Source organism: Spodoptera frugiperda, chromosome 12 (genome assembly GCF_023101765.2).
Source record: "Spodoptera frugiperda isolate SF20-4 chromosome 12, AGI-APGP_CSIRO_Sfru_2.0, whole genome shotgun sequence".
Lineage (NCBI taxonomy): Eukaryota > Metazoa > Arthropoda > Insecta > Lepidoptera > Noctuidae > Spodoptera > Spodoptera frugiperda.
Window position 1 is genome coordinate 3,385,825 of NC_064223.1, and position 13,026 is coordinate 3,398,850.

The 13,026-nt window shown below is 34.7% G+C and overlaps 1 protein-coding gene and 1 long non-coding RNA gene across 2 annotated transcripts; both read right to left on the reverse strand.

The window, feature by feature from the left end:
• Window positions 1-1,633: 1,633 nt before the first annotated feature.
• On the reverse strand, window positions 1,634-3,043 carry LOC126911251 (uncharacterized). The gene is made up of 2 exons (XR_007705766.1): window positions 2,778-3,043; window positions 1,634-2,040 (listed from the first exon to the last, which is right to left on the reverse strand). It is a non-coding gene; the product is annotated as an uncharacterized LOC126911251 (long non-coding RNA).
• Window positions 3,044-3,383: 340 nt separating this feature from the next.
• LOC118262372 (uncharacterized) lies at window positions 3,384-12,464 on the reverse strand. Its single transcript, XM_035573650.2, has 10 exons — window positions 12,296-12,464; window positions 10,359-10,439; window positions 9,753-10,017; window positions 9,173-9,344; window positions 8,483-8,663; window positions 8,032-8,094; window positions 7,803-7,901; window positions 5,347-5,536; window positions 4,235-4,918; window positions 3,384-3,910 (listed from the first exon to the last, which is right to left on the reverse strand). Exons 2-10 carry the CDS (start codon window positions 10,390-10,392, stop codon window positions 3,436-3,438), a joined length of 2,163 nt encoding a protein of 720 aa, XP_035429543.2. The 5' UTR covers window positions 10,393-10,439; window positions 12,296-12,464; the 3' UTR covers window positions 3,384-3,435.
• Window positions 12,465-13,026: the final 562 nt, after the last annotated feature.

Sequence of the window (13,026 nt, forward strand, 5' to 3'; positions counted from 1 at the left end):
TCCGCCCAAGGACATCAGGGCTAATTTTGTAGGAAATTAGTTTTACTGTCACCTCCCAAGAGGAATAGGTACGTCAAATTCAAAATCACCCTGTATAAGACAACAATAGAAAACACATTGTGTCTCGTGTGGATCCACATTTAGGCACACGAAGAGAAACCTTGTACCCTGTTTTTTACATTTTCAAACTGTATTACACTTACAGAAGAATTTTTATCAAGAACCAAGTTAATTCTTTCAACATGTTTCTTACTCGAGCAATATCATTGATCCTTTTAGTTTCTTCTCGAGAGAATTCGTTATTTGATCAAAATGGAGGCAACTGCAGTAGGGTACCACTTAAATAAAACTAATACCTAATATTATTTTTATAATATACCTAGATATATCATTACTGCATCGTTCGTCTCTACATTGGATTTAAAAATAAAACTGTGAAAAGTGGGTGTACATTGTACAGTGACATTACGTACCATAATGTGCACCTCTGCCTACCCCTACAGGGATAAAAGGCGTGACGATATCATACAAAGTGTAGATAGACAGATCATTTAACAGAAATCCTAAATTCAAACCGAACAAAAAGAGAATGCCAGCTTCACTAGGTCTGCGTAGTATAATAATTGACAAGCACAGAGATGCACAGGCCACGTTGCATAACCACGCATAACATAGCGACGGAGTCAGTTAGCTAAAGGTCACAACTACATAAGCGTAGGAGTTTAACGAAACGATGCGACGACAATATAAAAATTAAACAAATATTGTGTTAAGCTGGCTTTGTTTTTTTTGTGGGTTATTATTGTAAAGTTTGTTTTAAGAACCAAGTAAAAGAGTAGGTTGGTATTACTTGGTATTGTTATGAAAGGCTTGCATTTTAACCTTTTAACCGCCAGAGTCGGATATCCGACGCCGCAGACGTATATATTATATAATATACGAAATTAACTAGGTTTAAAATATTGTTTAATTTTACCAATTGATTTAATATTATTAGAAATGATGCGCTCGGCGCCGGAGGCATATTTTGATGACGAAACTCCCGGCGGTTAAAAAGTTAAGAGATAGGTACTATAGGTACTTCGTAGGGTGCTCATTTTCAGACTCCATACGTCTGATCTATCTACGGCTACATTCAACTCTCCCTAACTGTCCGTAGTCTCATCTTTAGAAAATAATAAGACGAGACGTAGTGCAAAGTTTATGAAATCAAGACATCTCTAAGACATTTCGTGACCCACTTTCAATATATCTCGTAACGTAATGGCACCAATGATCGACAGTTTTAGAAGGTGGTGTGTTTGTTTCTAAGATTACGAGTATTTTATTATGTTTTAAAATAAAGGTGACGTTGTATACGATAAAATATGTCCTTGAGATATGAATAGGCTATATTTTCATTTTTAAATATGATGTGGACTAGTATTAAAACCAAAAATAATAAATATTAATAAAATCCCCGATATTCGACACTAGAACTCCAATTATCGACACCCAGTTATCGACAATTACCAGTTATCGACACCCAGTTATCGACAATTACCAGTTATCGTCACCCAGTTATCGACTATTACCTGCAATGAGACAGTAGACTGATTTGATACATTAGTTAGACCGTAATCAAATGGAACAATTCAGTAAGTATTAATTTATTTGTCTTTTATGTTTAGGTACTCATACATTGTTTTTATAAAATTTGTCAAGTCTAATAACACTGACTACAAACTTTAAAAATCTTCACCAAAATAAGCTTTAATCTTGAATACTGTTTTATTTTGATAAAACTATACACTCTGATAAGATTAAATAAGTACAAATTAGGGAAATCAACAATAGTTACATATTTATTAAAATTAATTAATTTTATTTAGTACTTGGCCCCATACTACAACCAATGGAAGTTCTTCGTGTTATTTTGTCATGAAGAGTAATTCTTGGTACTCCGAAACGTTGCGCAGCACTTGCTATCTTTTCTCCATTCTTAACAGCTTCAACTGCTTTTTCAATCTGGTCGAGAGTGTAGTTTTTTCTTGGAGCCATCTGTAAGAATCAATTACCTATTACTGGTAACTTAAATATCTACCAATTCGGCAAAGAAAAGATGACCGTCGGTCACCGTATTCTCTTGTCAAATGTAACAAATAATTAATGGAATTGCAATGTGTCGAAAAGGATAAGTATTTACCTAGTATTCATGACCTTTGACTTAAATTCAATATAAGTACTTAAGTCATAAAAAATTAAGCAATTATTTTAAATTCAAATCCAAAAATAATTTATTTCACAGTTAAACAAATTTTATTTTTATAACAGAAAGAATTATTATCAGTGTAATATATTTAATGTATAAAATACCTACTAAATTTAGTTTATAAAATGTATGTTCATTATTAAATGTAGTTTTTTTCTTGGAGACATCTGTATGAACCAATTATCGACACATTTCAATCCCATTAATCGACATCGTGTCGAATACTGGTAACTCTACTTTGATCAACCTAATTTAAATATCTAACAATTCTGCAAAGAAAAGAGAACCATATTCCGTGGTTACACAAAAATAATTTTAATAAAATTATTATCGACACTCGTCGATGATTGGAGCAAGTCAATTTCTGAGGACCAGTAATCGACACCGGCAATTTAGGTTAAAAAAATAACCTCCTAACTTTTTTTATAAAATAAATCGATCTTATCATTCCCATAATACGGCTTAAAAACCATCAAATTAATATAAGTTTCAATATATGAAAATAATGAACATATTTTGTACTTACGTTCTTACAGAATCCGCTTAGAAATGCCGTTATTTTGTGAGGAACACTAGTCGAACTAAGTTCTCACATGGCCATTTGTAAAAAAAAGGCGGATTTCTTTCAAATATCACTGGATGACAGCAGGAAGCGTATTTTCTGAGCCACAGTATAGCCATATTAAAAAATCGTATTATAACTCTTATTTTCTCTAATTAGAGAAAAAAATTGTCGATCATTGTAGCTTGTCGATCATTAGTGCCACTACGTTAACTTCGACATTTCATGAATTCTCTTGAGCCTTTGATGTATAAAAAAAATGATATTTTCGTTTCATTGCTATATTCATGCACAGTTAGGTAAGATTCTTTACAACTATAGATAGGTGGGCTATGCATAGTGCGGAAAGTACGCGGCGTTTCTAGAGACCTTTTAAATGGTGGTGTTATCTATTACGATACGTTGGAGTTCCTCAGGGTTCAATACTTGGCCCATCTTTGAAGACTATAGAAAATGGGACTCGGAGAATGAAAAAAATAATGGTACTTGAGGTATCTATAATTATTAAAATATCTTTTTTAATAAAGTTTAATTATTAAACTTTAGTGTTAATAAATGTAATAAGGGTAGTAACAGGTATTTAGTTTTTATTAATCTTTAGTAACATTTAACATAATTATTACTACGATGTCATCTCGACAAGCTTTAGCGCGACTTCTTCTAGCTGTTTATTTTTAATTATCAATTCACTATTCTTTTGCTTCATATATCTCAGTTTTTCCTTTAGAATGAAAATGCTTTGAAGGTTTCGCCCCAGTTTTTCTTTATTAGACTCTTCTAAGCTATTTCTTCTCGCTCGGGATCCGCTTTTAACGTACCATATTCTTGTATCTCCTTCCTTGCCTCTTTGAGTGGTGGTAATTTTGAACATGGCTTTCTCTTTGTATATATTTGCGAACATATGTAGTACATCCATTCCCGTTTCTTTAGCTAGCGTGTCTACGTATTTTGGGAAATGTGGTTGTATCATGTACTTGTCTATATTGTATCTGTGCACGTATTCATGTTTGGTATACGTGTCGCCGTGTTTGGATTTAGTCACCTCTTGAATTATTTCGACGTTGTAATCATCTGTTTTTACTTCTCGTACGTTATTGCTGTAATAAATATTGGTAATATAATTTGTTGGTTGATAAATTAAATACTTTAGAGATAAACTGCATCGATAATTGATAAATACAAATACTGCGGGGTAAGGGGATTCGATTTGAATTTGCGATTGCACTAGTAAAATATAACTGGATAATTCGCTTTCTAAAATCTCAGTAATCTTACTTACTTACTTCGGTTAGAAGTACGTCGGACCAGCTAGTCACTTAATACAAATACAAATCTGTTATATAGTAATATAAGCTCACCATACCTCACACACTAGGGGATTATATGGGACATAAAATCGAACAAATTAAAAAAAATCTCACCTATTCAACAAGTCCTCATTAGTTTGTATTTCTTTATCCACACCATCTTTCAAACCTGTAATCAAGTTATCACCGACAACAAAACCAGTAACATTGCCATCTTTCATATAAACATCGAAGACTGGAAGAAGCGTGTGCCCACTGCCAGACTTGTCAGCCGTTTGTACTGCTACGTCTTGCGCGTAGCTTCCATCAGCAACTTCACCAACATATTGCACAATACTATCAGCTACTTCTCCATCCTCAGTTATATATTGTACTTGACTCTCTTCAATATCTTGAGTATTATCATAATCTTGTTCCAATACTTCACTTTGATCAATTTCATCTACTTGTTGCTCTTGTACCATTCCTTTTTCTATTGCTTCAGCATCTTCTATACTTTCACCAATAGCTATGTACTCTTCAACAACTTCTTGCGTTTCGTTACCATCGGTAACAACAGTTTCGTACGCTATATTATCAATTTGATTCTCTTCAACATGATTCACTTGTTCTTCTTTAACATACTCATTACTTATGATTTCTTGGGTTGTATCATCGCAATATTGTATTGTGTACCCCAAGTTTTCAATTCCATTTTGCACCAGTATATGCAAGTCTTCGTCTAAATGTTCCACAGTTTGTATGTGTACTGATTCTTCGCCTTCAGGTTGTGCCGCGTTTTCAGTTTTTAATGAGTAACTAAAATAATAAAAAATATAACTTTTTAATAATAGTTTTATTAGATAAAGGTTACATTTAGGTTAATGACAGACCAACAAAACCACTGTCTGTGGGATAGCACTAGTGAAGAACAAAAGTGCTATTAGTACTCAGCTACAACATAGTAAGTGGTAGTACAGTCAATAAGTATAATTATTCAATTATGCACTCTGCAAGTACACATTTGTCGAACTTATTGTCGAACTTAAAACAGAAATAGTCCTCAATAATAAACTTCTACCCAATGAGCTAAACTGTCTCAATTTGACTGAACAAATGACTTGCCAATAGCAAAAATACTATTGGGCAAGAGACATAAAACGATACCAGCGCCTCTGGCGGGGCGAACACCCTCATCAAGTATGTATATGTGTTTAGGTATTAATAAAAAACAACGAATACTGTACCTGTTAGTCAACACAGGAACACACTGATCAGCAATCCACGGGTTGGGCTCAATCTCACACTTGACATTGACAGAGTCCTGTAAATGCTTTACACTCTGTAATGTTTCATTTTGACTGTTGTTTGCTTGATTTGTATTAATTTTGATCCTTTTCGGTGTTTCCGAAATCTCTTCTTCAAAGACTTTCGAACCTGCAATATACATACAAAATGTTATCGTAGAGGTTTTCTGTACCCTTAGGCCGAGTTTGCTTTACGTTGAACAAAAACGAAACGAGCGCGGTCGGCGCTTAGCAAAGAAATGAAGCCGCGAGCATTTTTTTACTTTTTCATTTTATGATAAATATTTTCTGATAAAGGTCATTGGGCGGAATCCGACCCGGTCGCGGACACGAATGAAAATGATATCAAATGAAAGAGTATAAATTTACTTAACATTAGGTATGGTTATTTTTTTTTAAATCCATGGGACATAAAAGTTAGAGCCAAAAATAGACGAAATTAAGTTGCAACTTTGACATACTTCCCAAATCGATTAATGAAGCTGAAAATTGGCATAGATGTTAACAACATGATTATAAACAAAATGTCAAAAATCCCCATCGATTCGACTTTTACCAAATGAAATATTCAAGGTCAAAAGGTCAAAATTACGGTTTTTTCTATTTTTCTCGAAAAGGGCAAGTTTTATTGTACTGATATGTTCAACAGAGTTGTAGATCATATAATTTTTTACAAAAATGGTTCATCACTTTTACCCTTACGACTTTCCATTCGTGAGATATCGCGGTTTTAATGAAATAAAACATATTTTATATAATACTCGCGGGGTTTTACTTGCTGCTCGGCTCCTATTAATTGTAGGTAGCATGATGTTTTATAGCTTATAGCATAATTCGATAAATGGACTAATTAACAAAAAAACTATTCGATTCGGACTACTAGTTCTGGAGATTAGTGTGTTCTATAAATTCTTCAGCTTAAAATATTAGTACTACTTTTCCGCAGTTTCAATCGATGCTCGCCTTCTATTAAGCATAGCCTAATGTTTCATTAATTATAACCTACCTCAATAAATGGACTATCAAACACAAAAGGAATAATTCGATTCGATGTTGTAGTTCTGGAGGTTTGCGCGTTCAAAGATACAAACTCTTTAGCTTATATATTAAGTTACTAAGTATTCCGGCGCTGTTTCAATCGCTCTGCTCAGTACTTGTAGACCTAATGGTCTACAAGTATATTGTGCTGAATAATTCATTTATCCAGGAAGCTTATAGGTTATAAAACATCACGCTATGATGATATACTAGGAGCCGAGCAGCGAGTAAAACCGCGGCAGTGGTACTTACGCGCTAATCTCCAGAACTAATACTGCGATTTTTTTTTGGTTTTGAATAGTCTACTTATCGAGGAAGGTTAAGCTATAAAATATTACATGACGGTCAACAGGGGCCGAGCAGCGGAGCAGGAGTTTTAGTATTATTTGAAGCTGAAGAGTTTGTTTGAACGCACTAATGTCTAAAACTACTGGTTCGCACCAAATTATTATTTTGTGTTGAATAAGTCTATGTATCGAGAAAGGCTATACGCTATAAAACATCTCGCTACAATTAATAGAAGTTGAGTAGCAGATAAAACTGTGCGGAAGTAGTACTAATATTTAAAGCAGAAGAATTTGTTTGAACACGCTAATCTCAAGAACTATTGACCTGCATCGAATTATTCTTTTTGTGTTAAATAGTCCATTTATTGACTACAATCAATAGGAGCAGGTAAAATCGCGCGGGAGATAGCGAGTCAAACTCATTGAGTTATGTAAACTATGATTTATTTATTTAAAACCGTGATATCTCACGAATGAAAAGTCGTAGGACTAAAAATGATAAACCATTTTTATAGAAAATTTTATGATCTACAACTGTGTCGAACATATTTTAACGATAGAACTTACCGTTTTCGAGAAAAATGGAAAAAACCATAATTTTGACCTTTTAACCTTGAATATTTTTTTTACCAAAAGTGAGATCGATGGGGATTTTTGACATTTTGTTTATAATGATACACGTAACGTCTATGCTATTTTTTAGCTCTATGCGAATTATGTTAAGGATATTAATCACGCCAAATAAATAATTATGTAAAAGTTTATTTTTCTCCACTCTCCCACATCCCACAAGAAAGCAACCCTTACTATGATAAACTAGACACATTTTATTCATATTATATCCTGACAATTTTATTTCTGTCCGCCGTGGGTTTTTTTCCCATACATTTTGCCCATTGACCTTTATTGAAAAAAATTATGTCGTATGAAAGGCAATTTAATTACTTATAAAATGACAGTATTTTGTTATAAAACGATATCTTTTTAAAGTTGTAGATTGCCAGAAATCTTTAGAATAAAAAAACGCCAGTGGTTCCGTTTCTTTGCTCTCAAGTGTAATAAATAACTTACCAAGCTTACGACGTTTAGTTGGCTGAAGTGCCCTTGCTATATTTTTAAGGGCTGATCTGTTGATAATTTTCTTAGTTCTTATCACTTCATCATCAGCACCTGGTTTCAACAAAATAAATTAATTCATGCTCAGTTTTTCATAACTCTCCACTTGACTATGCATACTTAGGGGGCTGATTTCTGATTATTATCCTATTTGGATTATCAAAATATTTAAGTTCACACTTACTATCATGTTGCGCCTGGGCATCTCCACTCTCATCTAGATTGTCACCAAACATTTCGTCGACAGCTGTAATAAAAAATATGTTGATAAATAATTATTGATTATTACTCACTAATTAAAGAGTAGTGGCGCTTTTTTTTAAGGGGGGAAAATCTCCCGTCTTGGGCGAGGCGAGAGGAAGTATCAAGCTCTTACTGCCTAAAAACCACCCCGTTCTTACTCCTGCTTTTCGGGCCGGAGCCCCGGTAAACCCACTAGGTAGTATGCAGCAGTTTAAATATAGAGAGCTAGCAAGACACATGACAGTTGCAAGAGTAAAAATACTCCAAATTATAACACTAGTGGCACCATAAACGTCTTGATAACTAGTAAATAATGGAAAAGCAGGTAAAAATGAATTATTCATTACATAATAAGTCTTATATTTATAAGAGTAAGTGTGAAAATTGCTTACCTGCAATCTTCTGTTGTAGCAACTTCAATCTTTGTTCACTGATGTGTCTCTCTCCATCTCTGCGCTTCATATTCTTCTCTAGCGTATAGAAGAACGGACGACTCATGTTGAAACCAGTTTCCATTTCAACATACGCTTTGATTTTCATGAGGTCCACTTTTAGTTGGAGGAAATCTTTAATCTGTAATTGAATTTATATAAGAACTAACTTAAGACGTCTTGGTACGAGTTTGTTTTACGTTTAACGAATTCGAAACGATAGCGCGCTCGGCACACTGATTGGTTCGTTTATTCGCACCGGCCAATCAGAGCGCTGAACGTGCTCTTCTTGCGTTTTCGTCCAACTCGTCCAATAGGAATCATCAGTTATTCAATTTACTTCAGTCAGGAATTAGATTTTTTTTATATCTGGTGTTACTACAGGCAGTCAGATAGATGATAGAGAAAATTTAGCCCTTTTCAAAGAATGATCAGAATTAAAGTTTTGTGAAGAAATACCCGGTAGGGTGTCTTCACAAAACTTTAAAAGTTAGTTTTGTGAAGACACCCTACTTTTTAACAAAACAAGTGGTAGCTTCTTTTTGTTATCTTTTGGTTGAGGATAATGATGCTGATTTCTTTTTGTGATGTTCGAGTATCTCCCATCACATTCAATAATAGTTTGATGAATATAACAAAAAGAAAAAATACCTCTTCCTTAACATAAGGCGGTAATCGACGTCCATGTTGCAGCTTGTAAAACTCTTGTAAAGATAACTCATGATCATGGTGATTACACACGTACACTACGGTGAGCTCTCTCTCGTTGGGTAGATGCCTTAGCTTTATCTTGCAAGGACAGTCAGTCTTCATGTTGTTGTTTCTGAAAAATATATGAATAAATTGAATTATTATATGGCTAATGTATCAGAATATATGAGAAGTGATCAATGTGGGATGTCAAGCAATAGTAGTTCAATTTTTGTAATAACTATCGTGTAACATACTAAATTAACATTAATGGAAAAAAGCTCTACTAGTTTTGTAGGATGAAGAGTCCCTTTGTGACTCGAAACTATTAGAGTTTTTGTCCATTCATTTATGTGAGTAAACCGTGATTCTTAGTTAATTTAGTAGGTCATTTTTCAATGTTATAATATACATGATGTGCCTCACAAAAATACACCTGGTAAAGTAAATTTACACCAAGTAGGAAGATAATTTTAATGAATTGATGACCAACAAATTCTAATATGAAGTAATGTATATGAACTTATTAATTTATACAAACCTCTTCCTCAATCCTTTCTTCTTATACTTTTCCTTAGTTCTCAAGTAAACACAGTTGTATGTGTAAGTTTCATTCCCCGTGTTAGGGTTCCTTGAATCTGAACAGCTGTAGTAGAAGCACCAACGCTTTGCATTCTCATTCAGGTACTGTACGAAGTCATCGTGCGATTTAAACTTGTCTCCGGGCTTCACAAGTTTCTCATCTTCGTGTAGGAATAATCCTTGGTGATCGGTACAGTATTCACTGTACGGCAGGTAGATAAGCGCTGAAAAAATAAAAGTTAGCTAGTAAATTTTTTTAATGATGTTTTTGTGTGTATATTGTATAATGCCAGAAAAATTGACTTATTAGAAATCAACGACTATTCATAATCTAATTAGAAATCTTTAACGTTTTTGAGGGGGCATAAGTAATCATCCAATTACTTCTCTCGCCTTGGGCGAGGCGAAAGAGTATCTCTTACTGACTAGAAACCACCCCATTCCTAATCCTGCTTTTCGAGCCAGAGCCCTGGTAAAAAACTAGGCGGACTGCAGCTCCAGGGAAATCTTTAACTTATATACTTTTAATAACACAATATAAATGATTAAATAATGTTATAATCACCTTTTTTGGAATCTTGAGCTTCTTCAAGACTCATTTTAATAGTTCTTATAGCAAGAACTCTTTAATATTTTAATGTATAATCTGAAAATAAATAAATGAGACAATCAATGCTTAAGAAAAGGTTACATTAAACTTATGCCTAACAAGATAAATAGAAATCTGTGTCTTTACTATTGTATAACTTTTATTCATACACTTACATAAATACTTATGTAACCATAACTAGCTTTTAGTTAGATGATCTTTAAAACATTTATTTGCAACTTCTTAGATGCATAGTGTTTGTACAGACTGTGAAAGTGTGGGAGAGTCATGCTTCGGCACGAATGGGCCTGCTCGGCCGGAGTTATACCATGGATTCACAAATGATTGACATAAAACAAAACTTGCATAGTGTTTTGTGTGTTAGTGAGGTTACCAGAGGCACGATTACAACGCACTTATAACACCTCTTGTGTTTCGGGTGTCCATGGGCGGTGCTGATTGCTTACCATCAGGTGATCCATCTGGTTGTTTACTGGCTTATACCATAAAAATTACTTTGTGATATTATCTACTGATCTATCTTTGATATTTAATTTCTCTGATTTTAATTAAGTACCTAAAATAACCAATCATACAAAATTCTCATTCAATCAAAATTTATTTATATAAAAAATATAAAATTTTATTATTTTATACTAGGAAAGCCCTTCATTTAAAATTACCTATGTTATAAAATATTCATTAGCTTTTTTTTTTTTTTTGAGGGGTAAAATCATCCAATGACTTCTCCCGCCTTGGGTGAGGCGGGAGGGAGTGTCAGACTTACTGACTAAAAACCACCCCGTTCCTACTCCTGCTTTGAGCCGGAGCCCCGGTAACCTTTTACGTTGTCCGCAGCTCCGGATCAGGCATCAGCCCAACTGGGCCCCATCTGTGGTGGTCTGGCTCTTTGAGGCGTGCGCTGAACGCGACGCGCCGTAAGCACGGGTCTGGTTGTGGTCGGGCGGCGAGCTACCCTTACTCGCCGTCCGCAGACCCGCACTTACGGTGGCCGGAGATCGTCACGCGATCCCCGACGCCCGGAGTGTCTTCTGCGGCGGCTGGGGCGTGAGGAGGATCGTTCCCTCACGCGCTCCGCCTCCTCCTTAGCTAGCATGACTGCTTCGCAGAAGGAGGAGACGGCGTCCCATTCCCCCTCGCTCCGCACCATGGCCTGAACCAAAGCCGGACGCGAGAGGTCACCGTCGCTGATCACATCCCTGAGGACACGGCGGTGCTCAGCCCATGCAGAGCACACCGCTACTGTATGCTCCACCGTGTCCTCCGGGTGATCCACGCAATGAAATATTCATTAGCTACTGAGTGATTAATGTTATATCAACTTTATTATTGAGGTCAATTTCTTGTTATCATTCCAATTTTAAATCTACTATCATTGCATAAAGAGTACCGAAAAGAAAGAAAGAAACAGTTTTAATGTTTATTCTCTATGTTTTTAACATTGTAAGCTTTTAAATCTTTTTTTTTTAATCCTATCTGGATCTAATAATCCAAGAACCTCAAGGACACTACAGATATACTTTCATTATAATGTAAATAATATAGTAAGTTGTGATGACATAATGAAGCAATTTGATAATCAAAATGTTTAAAAAATAAGATTATCAGTAGGAAAACAAACTTTGTCCAATACAGTTCGTATTAGAAACTAAAACAATAGCCAAGCATCCTCTATATTGTGCAACAAGACAACCAGTAAAACCTGTAGGACCGTAGTTTTACTATCAAGAAAAATTACATAGCTGTAAATAAAATAAAGAATTAACGCCACTAAATTCATTTTAGTAGTCCCTAAAGCATTATTTTTCTTAAATGGGTTATGTTACACTCAAGCAACGGCCCCAACGCGTTGTTCGTAAAACGTTATCAGAGCGTCTAAATAAATCGCTTACCTAAATGCAGTCAACTCATGTGACTAAAGTAAAAATAAAATTGTAAACAAACTTCGAGTTTAGGGTGAGTTTTAAACACAATGTTTTCTTTCACACATTTCCCTTCTCATTGATAATCAGAATATTTGACATGCGATGACTGATGCCACTGCCACTTTGATTTGATGGACGTTTGTGTCGGGAAAGTATGGATAGAGTATGGAGTTCGGATATGTGTGAATTATCAAAAAAGGTTTATAGGTATTAAATAAGGTATGCGAATACATAATTTAAAAAAATACGAGCAGTATTTACGTCGTCGTTAATTTCACCTTTGATAATACATTAGTGCGATTTTCGAGCATGCATATCCGAACGAATCTAGCAGAGTAATAAAACGATCTAAAAAAAACGTTTTTCAGATAATCATTGTATTATGTATGAGTTATGACTCCTGACAACAAGTAACAATATTATAGATCGTTTAAACCTTTTAACCAGTGGTTATTTGGTCAGTGGGTCAGTCCCCGTAATGTGAATTTACTTTTTCAGGTGCATTTCCTGAATTTTCTGAGATTTATTTCTTATATTATGGTGTGGTAAAACATAAAACTAAACCATTGTAACTTACAACTTTTACAAGTTATCAGACCGCTCGCTCGTTAGAAACATATTTAGAATACCCTCTACTGGATGTAATTCTTAGACTAATGGTATCTAGGGTTAGTGGCGCCAGCTGAATTCATCTGATA

Bases quoted from the DNA above. Each gene is read 5' to 3' on its own strand.
- LOC118262372 (XM_035573650.2), bottom strand. From the start codon at position 10,392: ATGAGTCTTGAAGAAGCTCAAGATTCCAAAAAAG. The intron at 8,664-9,172 runs GTATTTTTTCTT...ATTCAATTACAG, and splicing joins CGCCTTATGTTAAGGAAGAG to ATTAAAGATTTCCTCCAACT. The intron at 5,537-7,802 runs GTAAGTTATTTA...TGTATATTGCAG, and splicing joins AACTAAACGTCGTAAGCTTG to GTTCGAAAGTCTTTGAAGAA.